The sequence below is a fragment of the Xyrauchen texanus genome, chromosome 44, assembly GCF_025860055.1.
Source record: "Xyrauchen texanus isolate HMW12.3.18 chromosome 44, RBS_HiC_50CHRs, whole genome shotgun sequence".
In the NCBI taxonomy this organism is placed as follows: Eukaryota; Metazoa; Chordata; class Actinopteri; order Cypriniformes; family Catostomidae; genus Xyrauchen; species Xyrauchen texanus.
The window spans coordinates 23,670,722-23,687,492 of record NC_068319.1 but is presented as its reverse complement, the minus strand read 5'-3'; the positions used below and the strand labels follow the sequence as shown (position 1 = coordinate 23,687,492).

At 38.4% G+C, this 16,771-nt stretch overlaps 2 protein-coding genes across 5 annotated transcripts in view; one reads left to right on the top strand and one right to left on the bottom strand.

The window, feature by feature from the left end:
* Positions 1-4,935, bottom strand: LOC127637024 (voltage-gated hydrogen channel 1-like). Of its 4 annotated transcripts, XM_052117867.1 has the most exons (7): positions 4,641-4,935; positions 4,200-4,293; positions 3,664-3,879; positions 2,220-2,324; positions 1,845-2,076; positions 1,307-1,419; positions 1-1,210 (listed from the first exon to the last, which is right to left on the bottom strand). In XM_052117867.1, the coding sequence occupies exons 3-7, from the start codon at positions 3,841-3,843 to the stop codon at positions 1,154-1,156; spliced, it is 687 nt and encodes a 228-aa protein (XP_051973827.1). In that variant the 5' UTR covers positions 3,844-3,879; positions 4,200-4,293; positions 4,641-4,935; the 3' UTR covers positions 1-1,153. The 4 variants fall into 4 exon arrangements, with proteins under 4 accessions (XP_051973827.1, XP_051973826.1, XP_051973828.1 ...); XM_052117866.1 differs by lacking the exon at positions 4,200-4,293; XM_052117868.1 differs by lacking the exons at positions 2,220-2,324; positions 4,200-4,293.
* A 3,181-nt stretch (positions 4,936-8,116) lies between these two features.
* Positions 8,117-16,771, top strand: part of LOC127637069 (chondroitin sulfate N-acetylgalactosaminyltransferase 1-like) — a 57,833-nt gene continuing 49,178 nt past the window's right edge. The window contains exon 1 of the mRNA XM_052117927.1: positions 8,117-8,371. The gene's annotated coding sequence lies outside the window, so the exon portion shown is untranslated. The remainder of the gene's footprint in view (positions 8,372-16,771) is intronic.

The window sequence follows — 16,771 nt, the reverse complement described above, 5'->3', positions numbered from 1 at the left end:
TTAAAAGTTTAATTTCTTTTAACTTAACATGCTGTTTTGATAATGTGGTGCTCATGGTGTAAGATGCATAAAAAACAGTGAGACATGCAACAATGATCAAAGATATATGTATAAGTACATTTACATAGACTAACAATGAAATAATACCTTTTCTTACTTCAGGCCTTCCTTATCAGTGCTGGTGGTCATCTGTCTGTAACAAGTTCAGAGAGTTTTGTTGACATGTCTGCATCTGCCAGTCTAAGTGTCAGAGTTCCATCCACAACTGATGCCAAACTACCTTTTGACTTCTTTCCATTTGTATAATGGAAAATGTAGACATGTCAAGAAAACATTTCAGGATCTCTTTGACACTGCTGACAATGACATAATACAGTCCATCCTCAGATAGCATTATTTAATTGTATGCATTTCATAAATGCATAGTGTATATTTATTTTCTAGTAGGATTGTATATAATGCACTATCTCACATGTTTTTAAAATAAAGAATACTTTCAAACTAGTGGTCGACTGATATGGATTTTTCAATGGCCGATGCTTATACCAATATCTAAAGAGCAAAGTGACCAATGGACGATATAAAGCTGATAGATGCATAAAAGTATTTAACGAATGCAAGAGAATACCAATTTGTTGATGGGTCAAGAGGGAACTTTATCGGCCAATATACTGGTCTATCAGTATTTCATACCTCTTATAAAATAATACTTAGCTTTTATTTGTTCTCATATTCACATTCAGAATAGGAAAAGGTTAAGAGAAAGTTGCAGTTCATTGATAACAGTAGTACTGATGTCTGAAGATGTCTGATCATAAGGATTTAGAATAAACATTGATCATGTTATACTCTAAGATAAGATTCAAATTACTGTACATTATAGATATCCCTTTGCATTTTATCTTTGACCTCTTAGCTGTACATAAATCAACATGAGTAACTGGCCTAAATATCCATCTACCCTTATGAGTGCAATTAAAGACCTAGAAGTGGAAGGCAAACCTAGATCAATTCAGCTTTTGAGTGACAACTTATACCCAATGCACTTTTCAAACCATGCATTTCCTTACATTTCATATGGAATTAATAGACTTGATTTGTCTCAAATTGGCACCAAATGTGATTTAATGAGCATTCTGCTTGACCCCTGAAGTCAGTACTCAATGCCGTGCTGTTTTAAAAGTGCCTGAAGTCTGGCGTTTTCTTCATCCTGTTGAAAGATTAAGCCACAAATTATATCAAACATCATATTTCCACATTCTAAGCTAATTCTAAATAATAGGGTTACAATAGTGAATCCACTTACAATTTTGGTGTTCTGCTCTTTAAGTTCATTGACTTCATGTAAAAGGTTTTCATTGATCTCCTTCACCTTCTGAACTTTGTTATGGGCACGATTTTTCACCGACACTATAATACCTACATGAGAGTAAACACGTTTCTAAACTAGAGAGGCAAGTATTGCATGGTGTACACAACTTCATATACAGTGTCCCCCAAAAAGTATTTGGACAGGCACAGATAGTGAGGATGTCACTTAGTTGGATATTTAGATTTCTAATGCAATTACATTCATATATTTGTAAGTGTGGTTTAAATGTCCTAAATTAATTTTTGGGGTCACTGTACACTGAAAAACAATAAATTGACTATTCAATTGATTGATTAAACATGTTCCCTCAATTGAATCGAGTAATGGCATCTCCAAAACTTATGTATTTAAGTTCTTAAATTCTTATATACATCTTATAAACTAAATGGTATTACGCCCCCTTTAAATCTAATTACAAATTGGACATTTCAATTTGTAGACACATATTGATGAGTAAAAATCTGTTCTGTACCATTTATAATTCTGGCCAATCTCCACAGCCTGAGCAAGATCAGCAGCCCCATGGCATCAAATGCATCTTCCTTTGAGATATAAACGATATCCAGAATGAAGGACACCACCACCACAATCCCATCAAACACCTCAAATTTATGCTGGAAGAACTCCAGGCGGTAGGCATAGATTTTTCCAGACAGCTCCACTATGAAGAACGTGAGAAGGGCGAGGCTAAGATAGTGGAATACCTGTAATGACAGAAGGAACATTTGGATAGAGGCTAGTCGCAGCTTTATTACTAACATATTGCTTTCACAATACATCCATGGCTTGGTGTAACATAAATGATCCTGATGATAGTTTGCTGATTGGGCATCTGAACTGAACCCACCTGCGGGACAATTCTGTGATGATCTGCTTCAATAATAGACAAGTCAATAAGCAGTTCGCACAGGACGAAAATGGCATCCAAGAGGACCAGGCTTACAACAATAATCTTATCAACAAAAGAAAAAAACTCAAAGTTATTTTCACTTATGTAAACATTAGAAAAAGCATAGAAAGGGCATTGAGTCTGTATACACTGATGAGCCAAAACATGACCACCTGCGTAATATGCTATTGGTCCTCTGTGTGGCTCCAAAACAGCGCCGACCTGCCGAGGCTTGGACTCTACAAGACCCCTGAAGGTGTCCTGTGGTATCTGGCACCAAGACATTAGCAGCAAATCCTTCAGCTCCTGTAATTTGTGAGGTGGGGCCTCCATGGATTGGACTTGTTGATCCAGCACATCCCACAGATGCTCAATCGGATTGAGATCTGGGGAATTTGGAGGCCAGGGCAACAGCTTGAACTCTTCATCATGTTCCTCAAACCATTCCAGAACATTCCTGTGTGGTTGGGCGAATTATCTCGCTGAAAGAGGCCACTGCCATCAGGGAATACCATTGTCATGAAGGGGTGTACCTGGTCGGCAACGACGTTTAGGTAGGTGGCATGTGTCCAATTGACATCCACATGAATAGCCGGACCCAGAGTTTCCCAGCAGAACATTGCTCAGAGCATCACACTGCCACACGCTTGTCATCTTCCCACAGTGCATCCTGGTGCCTTCACTTTCACAGGTAAACAACGCACACGCACCTGGCCGTCCACGTGATGTCAAGTCATTTTTATTTGTATAGCGCTTTTCACAACACACATAATTTCAAAGCAGCTTTACAGGAAATAATGATTTAACAGAGGAGCTTTTGGTTTTGGACAGGAGTCATCATGGGAACTCTGAACGATCTGCCCCTATGCAGCCCCATACACAGCAGGGTGCGATGCATTGTGTGTTGTTACACATTGTTGAGCAGCATTTGTTGCCCTCAAGCATCGATGAGCCTTGGGCGCCCAACACCCTGTTGCCGGTTTGTGGTTTGTCACTCCTCTGACCACTGTCGGTAGTTACTCACCACTGCTGACCAGGAGCACCCCACAAGCCTTGCCTTTCAGTCAGAGACCAATTGTAAAAATGCTTTCGTTTAACATCCATCCAATGTATTTAAGATTTTAAGTACAAATTATATAATCAGCACAACAATTTGTGTTAAAAGTTTAATTGAAACATTTCTTTCAAATTAAAACATTTAGAATTGCTTAGGATCTAATATTTCCCCTCTTTGCTTTAATGACAGCATGCACTTGTTTATGAAGAGGTTTGTTCATGACCTAATGATCCATGATGTGTTGACTAATTAGGGGGTACACCTTGACATGTTTCAGACTTTTGGACCCCACTGGATCTATATTATATTATGTGCTATTTATGAATAGGGGGTGTTAACGTTTACCTGGAACCTCTCTGAACTGTAAAGACAGCGTAGGGAGTCCCTGAAGCTGACCTGACCCAAGCGCTGCCCTGTGGTTAGCTCAAGGTCATCGCTGTCAACGTGCAGTTCCTCATCTTGCCACTGGGGAGCGGTGTTTTGCTCATCACCCACCGCCGTGAAATGCCTCAGGTAACGGGACATTTTTTGCCCAGGGGTCAATCGAGGTGGTGTTCAGCGCTAAATAAGAACCAATAATTTTGAACTCAAACATTCTGCGTTTCGTTTCAAAACATAACTCAATTGAAAACAGTTATCTATCAACTTTAAATAAAATAATTTTCAAGTTTGTGGATTAAACTGTTAAAAAGATAAGAAATAATCTATTAAATTAAATTCAGCGCATTGTAAAGACGCATTGAAATCTACAGAATGTGTAGGCTGAACTACATTCTTTATAATGTCAACTACTAACTAAATTACTTGCAAATCCTTTAGCCCCATTATAAGCAAAACATGTAACCCACACTCTAATCAAACTAAGTTTTTAAAATACTTGCCGCTTTAAATATCTTTAAATAACTGTTTCTTCAGGTTGTAGACGTTTTGCATGCCACCATCTACACGCATCTTTTCAACAGAGACAGCTGATATCTGCGAGGCAATACGACATTTTATTGCATATTTCTCTATCACAAGACATAATGTTGACATGCATAATAAAACACTTGACTTTTCAGCCGTAACTTGATCTCAACTCGTGATTTCCTGCAACATTTGAGCCTCATCAGCAGCCAATTTGCACTCATTTCTTACGAGTGTCGACGTTTCGGTATAAAGGGTGAAATGTTTAACGAGACTTTAATCTGGCAAACACTTTTAATTCACTTGAATTACATTTTTATGTATACTTTAATTGTTTCAAATCGTGAAGTAGAATTTTTTTGGGTCGCCTTGAGTTCAAAGGGAGCTCAAAGTCATGAAGCAAAATAAAAATGTACCTTTTATGTTGACGAAAGTATACAAACAGTCGTTAAAGCAGCATTTGGTCGTTTTTTCGGGAGCAACAAGCCGAATTCAGTGGAAAACTTTGACTATAAACAATTCCTCTACTGCGGGATTTTTTTTACTCCGGTGGATGTGAATGTGATCTTCAGCACGGGATGCTCCAGAGTCCAGAGGAAGTGACGTGGAAGGTCTTTCCCAAATTCTAGGAAAATCTACACATATTAGATGGACATACAGACATACAGATAGACAGACAGACAGACAAACAGACAGACAGACAGAAAGATAGACAGACAGATATAAAAACGGACAGACAGACAAACATACGGACTGACGGACGGATGGAAAGGACAGACAGATAGACAGACAGACAGACAAACAGATAGACAGACAAACAGACAGAAAGATAGACAGACAGACATAAAAACGGACAGACAAACATACGGACTGACGGACAGAAGGACAGACAGACAGACAGACAGACATAGATAAATGGACGGACGGACACACAGATAGACAGACAGATGGACAGAAGGGCGGACAGACAGACAGACATGGTAAATGGACGGACAGACACAGACAGACGGATGGACAGACAGACATAGATTGACAGACACAGGTAAATGGACGGACGGACACAGACAGACGGATGGACAGACAGACATAGATGGACAGACAGACAGACATGGAGACAGATAGATTGATTGATTGATAGACAGACAGACAGACAGACAGACAGACAGACAGATAGATAGATAGATAGATAGATAGATAGATAGATAGATAGATAGATAGATAGATAGAAAGACAGACAGACAGATGATAGATAGACAGACAGACAGATAGATAGATAGATAGATAGATAGATAGATAGATGATAGATAGACAGACAGACAGACAGACAGACAGATAGATAGATAGATAGATAGATAGATAGATAGATAGATAGACAGACAGACAGATGATAGATAGACAGACAGACAGACAGACAGATAGATAGATAGATAGATAGATAGATAGATAGATAGATAGATAGATAGATAGATAGATGATAGATAGACAGACAGACAGATAGATAGATAGATAGATAGACAGACAGACAGACAGACAGACAGACAGATAGATAGATAGATAGATAGATAGACAGACAGACAGATAGATAGATAGACAGATGATAGATAGACAGAGACAGACAAACAGACAGACAGACAGACAGATAGATAGATAGATAGATAGATAGATAGATAGATAGATAGATAGACAGATGACAGACAGACAGACAGACAGATAGATAGATAGATAGATAGATAGATAGATAGATAGATAGATAGATAGATAGATAGATAGATAGATAGACAGATGATAGATAGACAGACAGACAGACAGATAGATAGACAGACAGACAGACAGACAGATAGATAGATAGATAGATAGATAGATAGATAGATAGATAGATAGATAGATAGATAGATAGATAGATAGACAGATGACAGACAGACAGACAGACAGATAGATAGATAGATAGACAGATAGATAGATAGATAGATAGATAGATAGATAGATAGATAGATAGATAGACAGATGACAGACAGACAGACAGACAGACAGACAGACAGATAGATAGATAGATAGATAGATAGACAGATGACAGACAGACAGACAGACACAGATAGATAGATAGATAGATAGATAGATAGATAGATAGACATAGACAGACAGACAGACAGACAGACAGACAGACAGACAGACAGACAGATAGATAGATAGATAGATAGATAGATAGACAGATGACAGACAGACAGACAGACAGACAGACAGACAGATAGATAGATAGATAGATAGATAGATAGATAGATAGATAGACAGATGACAGACAGACAGACAGACACACAGACAGATAGATAGATAGATAGATAGATAGATAGATAGATAGATAGATAGATAGATAGATAGACAGATAGACAGACAGACAGACAGACAGACAGATAGATAGATAGATAGATAGATAGATAGATAGATAGATAGATAGATAGATGATAGATAGACAGACAGACAGACAGATAGATAGAAACTTTTTGAGATTGAAAGAAAATCTTAATTGTTTGTCCTTAAATCTGTCTATAAATAAATGTTTCTCAATTCCCCACTGAAAACCTCACAGATTTGCATACTCGTCACCTTTTCACCTAACTGGCCTATATCTCTGTGTTTCTCTGTGTTCAGGCATGCTTGTTACCAAGTTACAGCAGTCACAGAACGAACCAATCAGTGTCCCACCTTAAAATGCCATGGCTCCCATATCTCACATTTATAGTAATCACACTGGCTTTAGATCAAGTAACATAAATTATCCAATTGTGTGGCTGACTTTTGAAACTCTTTTCAGCCTGTCAGCATTTAATGGAGCTTTATGTTCCTTCACTTCATCTCAAAGCTGTGAAAATGATTTGTGGAGTTGTACATCCTAATTAAGTATACACATTTGTGTTGTTTATTTGTGGTACAACACTGGACATGTGACAAAAAAAGTAAAGCAAATAATGTTCAGATTGTAAGTTTGTCATTAAAATGAATGCCACTGGTTTTGATTGGTCTCATCTAATGCAACAACTTCCATACTCTTTCAAGTCAAGGTGAAGTGTTTAGTGTCCACATGCTTTCAGGTGTGTCCTGTTGTCTTATGCTGTGACTTTTGATGGCCAGTAGGAGGAGCTGTTTATCTCCTGAAAATACAGAAATGAAAACATTTTGAAAGAACTTTTCATTGCTGTGCTACACATTGTTTCTTGTTTAATCAAAGTAAAAACCAAAGGTTATTCAAAGTTTTTTAAGAACTATTTGCTTTGGAAAATGACTTTATAGATTCGTCCAAGAAGACATTGCCATTAATTCTGATGCAAACAGGCTAAACCCTAAAATAGACTCAACAGTCTGGACTGAATGGGTTCAACTGTTCGTTAACCGTAATGAATGGGATGCATACAGAGCAACCATGCACCCGAATGAACCCCGAGAAGTGAACTAAGTGAATGTGCGACTGTGTTCAGCCACTCCGTTCTTTTGGCAGTAGATAAGTATTGTGGGAGAGAAATTAGGTTCTCTTAGTTTAAGTAGTCACATTAAGCCAATGTACCAGTAAAAAAATTAGGATGCTAGAATAAGGGGCCGTTCAGGCGGAAAACGTCGCTATACTTAAAAGTAAAAGAAAACTAAACGCAGGGCAACGAATAGAAGAGAACGCAGGTGTCTCGAGACGCGTTCTTTAACGCGCCGCTCATGCGCGAGATGCTGAAAAAACAGCGAGACGTCCGCAAACGGACGAAAAACGTGTTCGGTGTGAACGGTCTCTAATGTTTCACACTTTATACTTATAATTATAGCGGATTCTTTTCCCGAATAAAGTCAATAGCATATGGACTGTTTGGTTTGCCGTATCCATCGAATTTCTAGACTATAAAGCGGATCAATTCAACTTCATCAGCAAAGATAAGCGTGCGGGACGTCAGGAGCGCGCCGGCTTTGACTGCAGGTAACAACGCATCTTTTATGTGCGGACTGGAGGCGGAGGCAGTTTTGGGGTGGGGTGGACCAGATGATCCGGTTTCGCAGGGAAATAACACGCAGTGGTTCACCGCATGTTGCACCACCATACAGCGCTCTTTTCTGGAGGACCCTGTGCATTGGGACATGCCGTGACAATGGAGATAGTTCATCTCTCATGTTGGTAAGCCATATTCCTTACATTCCTTAGACTTGAGTATAATAGCATCAGGTTAGATACTAGAAGGATGGTGGTCCATATATTTGTCATTTCTTACTTGAAAACTGTCTTAAACAGTTAATGAAAGGTAAAAGCTGTCACAAGGGGAAGTTGGCAAAAGGGCTATATCGCAGTAACTATAAGGTTTTAAGACTTAAGTCTTATTACACAAATGCACATAGCAGTGATTGTATAAAATGTATTGTATGTAGGCTTCAAACACCTTGTTAAAAAGTGTCCAAAATAAGGATAATTTGGGGGGAATTATAGGGACTAATGGCCAAAGTAAGAGGCACTTTTGATTGCATTTTCTCCTAAAACACCAAACAGCAACAAACAACACAGTAATACTTTCCTTAACACCTGTATGCCACTTTACACTGTAAAATATTCCTGATCCATGAGATCATAGTGTGCAATGGCTAAGGGTTGATTTTTAGGTCATTTGATCTACATTTACATTTATTCATTTGGCAGATGCTTTTATCCAAAGCGACTTACAAAAGAGGAAGAACATCAGCGAATCATCTTAGGGAGACAGTGGTACAAAAAGTGCCATATTACAAAGTTTCACTATCATCAGAATAGTATACAAAACAGATTTAAGTGCGACAAGAAATGTAAATAATTATTATTTTTTTGTTTCATTTGTAATAATTTTTAAAATGTTGCAAATATGCAGCTAATGAGAATCACTGCATGCTTAATGCTTATAATTTCAGTGTTCTTCAAGGTGATTCAATCAAAGGTTTTTTAAATAACTGTCCAGTAAGTGAAAAGATAGTATTTGGGGGGGAAATCCCCACTGTTGCAGGGGCTAAAGGCCCCTATAAAACACATTGCTTTACTTATGTTGGGCAAATAGATTTGTTATTAAAAATGTTCAAAGTGGGCTTACATTGACTTATCCAATCACAAAGCAAATTAATTTCTTCATAGAATACTTGAGAAGCCAAATGTGAATGAAATCAACAGAAAATGAGTAACCCAGTATTTGCCTAAGTTGACAAATTTAGCACTTTAACTTTTCTCCCTATATTTATATGATATCACTGTAACCCCGCAGGGGACCAAGTGTGTGTTAGGCTCCTTTGCCACCTTGAAAAATTAATTAATAAATACATTTTATATATATATATATATTTGTGACGCCCTGCGATGGACTGGCGACCTGTCCAGGGTGTCCCCCGCCTTTCGCCCAATGTTAGCTGGGATAGGCTCCAGCCCCCCGCGACCCTGTACACAGGATAAGTGGTTGACGATGGATGGATGGATGGATGGATATATTTGTGACCAGAAAATACTTTTTTTTTTATGAACTAAAAAACTTTTGTTAAAATAACTGAAGTGAACACAGTTACTGAGATACATTAAAGGAATATTCCGGGTTCAATACAAGTTAAGCTCAGTCATCAACATGAATCGACAACAATCGAGGTTACAGTGAGGCTCTTATAATGGAAGTGAATGGGCCCAATTTTTTGAGGGTTTAAAATGCAGAAATGTGAAGCTTATAATTTTATAAATGCACTTACATTAATTCTTCTGTTAAAACTCAAGTATTATTTGAGCTGTAAATCATAATTTTTACAGTCATTTTGGGGTTTTAGGGTTTGTTGACATGACATCGTCATGGCAACAAAGATGTAAAATTGAATATAACTTTGCACAGAAAAGGTTAGTAAGGGATTTTATTACAATAAAGTCATGTTAACATGCATATAGTTTATGTCTTTTTGCTATATGTTTGAAACAGTGAGGATTTTAACGTTTACTGATTGGCCCCCATTGACTTCCATTGCAAGTGTCTCACTGTAAACCCAGATTTGTGCTTTTTTTAAGAAAACGAGGGACCGGTCGATATAAATTTTTGTGTTAATCAACATTATGCCACAATTGCTGTCGATTGAGCTGAACTTGTATCGAACCTGGAATATTCCTTTACAGTAAGGGTTAACAAAGTTCTAAGTTAACCGAAAGGTTGATCTCATTCTCAGGACAAGGGTTTATTCATAAATGTCAGGTCAGGGCAAGTTGTAACATATTATTTTAAACAGTGTATTAATTACAATTTCTGTTGGTTGATATTTTATTGTGGTTGGTTGATATTTTAATGTGGTAGTTTTTTTTTAAAAGGCTAAGAAAGGAATATTCCAGGTTCAGTACAAGTTACGCTCAATCAACAGCATTTGTGGCATAATGTTGATTAACACTAAAAATGTATTTTGACTCGACCCTCTTTAAAAAAAAAAGTAAAAATCTGGGTTCCAGTGAGGCAGTTACAATGGAAGTGAATGGAGGCTAATCAATAAACGTTAAAATATTCAAAAGTATAACCACAAGACATAAACAATGTGTGTGTTAACAAGATTTTAGTGTGCTACAATCACTTACCAACCTTTTGTGTGTAAAGTTATATCCAATTTTACAACTTCGTTGCACTGTACATATGTTTGTAAATTCTTGGCACTTCTGCTAAGAGATCAAATCAGACACCGCAGGAACATACCTCAGTGAAAGGGAAATTATGATATTTATGATGTTGCCTAGTGCCGGTTATGATTAAAATCTGTTTCAGGTGTAAAGTATTTCATCTGAGCAAAGAATACCACACATGGTGGATAATATAATATAATGATTTTAGAGGTCTTAGAAGGGTTTCCTCGTTCTAGTAACAGGTTCAATAAGGTTTAAGCTATTAGTTATCTGAAAAGGGAAGCACAATTTAAAAACCCCCCAGGAATCTCTTCAGATAAACACCAGTTTAACTTTTTAACAGTTGGGCTGTCTGCCAGTTTCCTCTGTACAGGCTGGATAGTGGTTTGATTGCTCAAAGCGGAGAATGTACAAGTAGTCATTTTAGGCTTATAGATACTGTGTGAATTCAGTAGCTGCACGTATAAACCTCAAACTCTTTTTGGCCTAACCTCAAAACTCAGTTTTTGTGAAAGTTTCCACACCTTTCACATTACAGATGAGGTTGTAGTAGTAACATGTGATTAAACTTACAGGTGAAGAGTGCAGTTTCTGCGCTTCAAGCAACAGCAAACAAATGTTTTTGAGGATGATATAAATACATTGCTGTTATCAATTGTGTAAGTTGAATCTTTGAGCAGTCCTGCTGTTCTAGGCTGAAAGAAACATTTGTCCACTTGAGACATGACAAAAAGCTTTTATACAGAGAAGTAAATAAAAAATCATGCTTATCTGTTACACTGCATTGTTCCTAAAACTTATATTCAGTAAGCCTATTAATGTCTTTGTGCATCACAGTATAAATTGAACAGTTTTAATTAAGCATTTATTTCTGTCCGCTTGACCATGAAATACTAGCATACTGCTGACTATGCATTATATACTGTGAACTCCTTTTTTAAAGAATGCACAGTGCAGGGGAGCCTGGGTAACTCAGTGAGTATTGACGCTGACTACCATCCCTGGAGACGCAAGTTCGAATCTAGGGTGTGCTGAGTGACCAAATTGGCCCGGTTGCTAGGGAGGGTAGAGTCACATGGGGTAACATCCTCGTGGTCGCAATTAGTGGTTCTCACTCTCAATGGGGTGCATGGTTAGTCGGCCCGGTTGCTAGGGAGGGTAGAGTCACATGGGGTATTGACGCTGACTACCATCCCTGGAGACGCAAGTTCGAATCTAGGGTGTGCTGAGTGACCAAATTGGCCCGGTTGCTAGGGAGGGTAGAGTCACATGGGGTAACATCTTCGTGGTCGCAATTAGTGGTTCTCACTCTCAATGGGGTGCATGGATCACAGAGAGTAGCATGAGCCTCCACATGCTGTCATGCACAGCGAGCCACGTGACGAGATGCGCGGATTGACTGTCTTAGAAGCTGAGGCAACCACGAGAACTTGCTAAGTAGTGGGAATTCAGCATTACAAATTGGGAGGAAAGTGGATTTAAAAAAAAGAAAAGAAAGAATGCATAGTGCAATGATAAACAAAGTGAGATACTTGTTAGTGTTTAAACGTGCTCTATATGATTTTAGCGTTCTGAAGCTTTCACATGACTGAATTAACCACGTCCCCTTTCCAAATACCCGCCCTCCAAAGATAATTTTGTGACCAAAACCGAGCAAAAAAGCAGCATTGGTTGTTCCTGTGGCTGTCAAATTCAACAGTGGCACAATAGCGCCCTCAACTGACAAACATTATAGTTCATAGCCTCAATGATCCACAACACTATGAGAACGAGCAAAAATTTAAAGCGTCAATGTTCACAATCTGCGGACACATATTTGTTTGCTGTTTACAAAATCTACAGCTGTAACAGAGACCAGTGAGATATCTCAGGACACTTATTTCATTAATATCTTTAAGGGAGTAGGAACATTTTTGCATACTTTTCTATAAAAAAAAATCAATATTTTGAGATTTAGAAGAGTTTCTGTTATCTTGGAGTTTTGGGGGTTACCATTATGGTGAAGAGTGGAGCTTGAGCTAATGATAAGGATAGGTATGTAGCACATGTAAACAGCATTGTTATTAAACTACACTCTAGTTCTACCAACCAGCATGTATTCAGGACGCTAACATTCACTTTCACTAGTTTGTTGGGTTTACCCAATTCAACTAGGTTATTTCTACACAAAGCGTTTGTGTGGCGATTACATAGTAATTTTAAATTAAGAAAACTAATTTCAACCACGTGAAACCACAGTCCTCAACTGAATCAAGTTCAGCCAAAGAGCTATTTTATGAGTGTGTACTGCCGTAATAGTATGCTATTCCAAATCCATTGTTGGATTTGTTCTCTGCATGAGTCAAGAGAAAATATTTCACAGTTAAGATAAGTTTTTCATGGTTTCGCAGTTGAACAATTGCCCTGAAACTGTGGCACAACTGTGGGAAACATGGCTACATGCTAAATCATAGCCTGTCAACAGTCATGACATTTGAATTGTGTTTTTTACTCCCTACACCCAATGAATTCTACCACACACTCAATCAAAGCTGCTGTTTGATGCTTTTTATGTACACTCACGTAAAGGATTATTAGGAACACCATACTAATACTGTGTTTGACCCCCTTTCGCCTTCAGAACTGCCTTAATTCTATGTGGCATTGATTCAACAAGGTGCTGAAAGCATTCTTTAGAAATGTTGGCCCATATTGATAGGATAGCATCTTGCAGTTGATGGAGATTTGTGGGATCGAAGCTCACGTTCCACCACATCCCAAAGGTGCTCTATTGGGTTGAGATCTGGTGACTGTGGGGGCCATTTTAGTACAGTGAACTCATTGTCATGATCAAGAAACCAATTTGAAATGATTCGAGCTTTGTGACATGGTGCATTATCCTGCTGGAAGTAGCCATCAGAGGATGGGTACATGGTGGCCATAAAGGGATGGACATGGTCAGAAACAATGCTCAGGTAGGCCGTGGCATTTAAACGATGCCCAATTGGCACTAAGGGGCCTAAAGTGTGCCAAGAAAACATCCCCCACACCATTACACCACCACCACCAGCCTGCACAGTGGTAACAAGGCATGATGGATCCATGTTCTCATTCTGTTTACGCCAAATTCTGACTCTACCATCTGAATGTCTCAACAGAAATCGAGACTCATCAGACAAGGCAACATTTTTCCAGTCTTCAACTGTCCAATTTTGGCGAGCTCTTGCAAATTGTAGCCTCTTTTTCCTATTTGTAGTGGAGATGAGTGGTACCTGGTGGGGTCTTCTGCTGTTGTAGCCCATCCGCCTCAAGGTTGTGCGTGTTGTGGCTTCACAAATGCTTTGCTGCATACCTCGGTTGTAACGAGTGGTTATTTCAGGCAAAGTTGCTCTTCTATCAGCTTGAATCAGTCGGCCCATTCTCCTCTGACCTCTAGCATCAACAAGGCATTTTCAGCCCACAGGACTGCCGCATACTGGATGTTTTTCCCTTTTCACACCATTCTTTGTAAACCCTAGAAATGGTTGTGCGTGAAAATCCCAGTAACTGAGCAGATTGTGAAATACTCAGACCGGCCTGTCTGGCACCAACAACCATGCCACGCTCAAAATTGCTTAAATCACCTTTCTTTCCCATTCTGACATTCAGTTTGGAGTTCAGGAGATTGTCTTGACCAGGACCACACCCCTAAATGCATTGAAGCAACTGCCATGTGATTGGTTGATTAGATAATTGCATTAATGAGAAATTGAACAGGTGTTCCTAATAATCCTTTAGGTGAGTGTATATAGTAATATGCTGTATTAAAACACAGACTGTTCTGAATGACAGATCCACAAACTTGATCCTTCTAAAACTGCATCAAATGAAGACAAGCGTCCTCTAATTTTCTTCCTCTGTGAGTGTTTTGAGGGTGTATTGTTCAGGGTATTTTTTTTCTTTCTTTTTATTTGTGGCTAAGATTGTCGTAGTACATATAAAGTGGCTTGAATTTAGAGGCAATTGTGTTTAAAACTTTAGGTTGAAGGAGGTGCAGATGTTTTGTCAGAACAAGAGACTGTGGTGTGTTTTGAAAGTACTGGGAAATTTGAGGCATGTTTTGTTGTGTGTTGGTTATAGGAGTATGATTAGCGGTTTGTAGAAAGGGCCATGTTTAACGACAGTAGAGATTGTGTTAGAGAACAGTAGGGAGAGTCAAATCAAAATAAACCTTTTTAACCCAGAAATGAAAATTCTGTCCTAATTGACTCATTCTCATGTCGTTCCAACCCGTGTGAATTTCATTGTGCGTTCATGGGCGCTATGAGAGAAGTTCACTCACAGTGGCTCTTGTGTTCATGTTCTTGTGTTCAAGTTCTCACGTGAGCACACTAGCCATGTTTTCAAATGAATGGGAAAATTTAGATTTTAAGAGCCATCCAAAACAATATTATTTTTATTAGTAAAATATAAACTATAATATGATTAAATGGATATATATGCTTTTTGGTCTGCATAATGGTGTAGTTATGGCATCCACCAGCAGGTGCTAACTGCCGATGCTAACCAGCCAATTTTTGCCTGTAAAAGGAAAGATGTCAGTATCCAGGTTGTGTACTTCTGGGACTGTATGTGCCAAATGAGCAACTGCCATTAAGATGAATGGAAATGCTAACGGATAGTTCGCTTCAATTGTAATAGCCTACTGTATATGTCATTGCTGTTAAATCAAGTCTTTATATACATGTCTTTTATTTACATGAATATCCTCTAAATAATGCCACAATATGGAGGTAAAATGGTTTGCAAATACTCAGTATGTTTAAATGCACTGTAAAAGTAAAATTTCAGTCAGACTAAAACCATTATTAATCTTTTTAAAATGTCATGCAAACTTTCAGATTTTTGCAAAGTCAGATTAAAGCTACGATCACACTACACTTTGCTCTCCATTCACTCTCATTCAAACACATACAAACGTGGGAGACCAAAAACATAAGCTCATGCAAAGAAATTGCATACACAAATTCAAGTTTAGTGAAACTGAATCTGAATGACGAGAGGACATGTGACCAATAGAAGATTGAACATCCTCTTGGCTCAGTACAGGGAATACATACACCGCCTGGCCAAAACAAAGTCACCGTTTGAAAATAAGGCAGTGTTATGATCTGGGGTTGCTTCAATTGTTCAGGTCATGGCTAAAATAAATAAAAAGTCAGCTGACTACCTGAATGTACTGAATGACCAGGTTATCATATTCCAGGACGACAATGCCAAGATTCATCACGCTCAAATTGTGAAAGAGTGGTTAAGGAAGCATGAGAAATAATTTTCACACATGAATTGGCCACCACAGAGTCCTGACCTTAACCCATTGAAAGTCTTTGGGTTGTGGCGGAGAAGACTTTACGGAGTGGTTCGACTCTCCCTTCATCAATACAAGATCTTGGCCAAAAATGAATGCAGCTCTGGACAGAAATAAATGTTGTGACGTTACATACATTTTTGGAAACAATGCCACAACGAAATATTAGAGAATGCAAATAATGTTTTGGCCAGGCAGTGTATTTCAATGCTGTGCATTTTTATTGCTGCAGGAAAGTGAACAGATTGTATATTTGAACATTTGAACATTAATATATTTGCAATTTGCGATGTATTATTTATTAAAACCAGAAGCTTTCATGCATGACATCATATCCTGTTCGTTGTGGTGTACGAAATAATTTGGCATGCTTAAAGTCTAGTACCTTATGCTGGAATGGGTGTAGCCGAACTATTTGCGCCTGAGATATGAATGGAGAACAGAGGCTTACTCCCGATTGGACATTACCGGGTGTATTAGAGAGTTAGTGAGCAAGTTACCGATAGCTGCCATAACATTACAGCTTATAAATATATAGTTATATAAGACTCTTGAGATCGACCATTTTGTTACTCAGTTTTAGATAAAAGCCGGCCCACAGC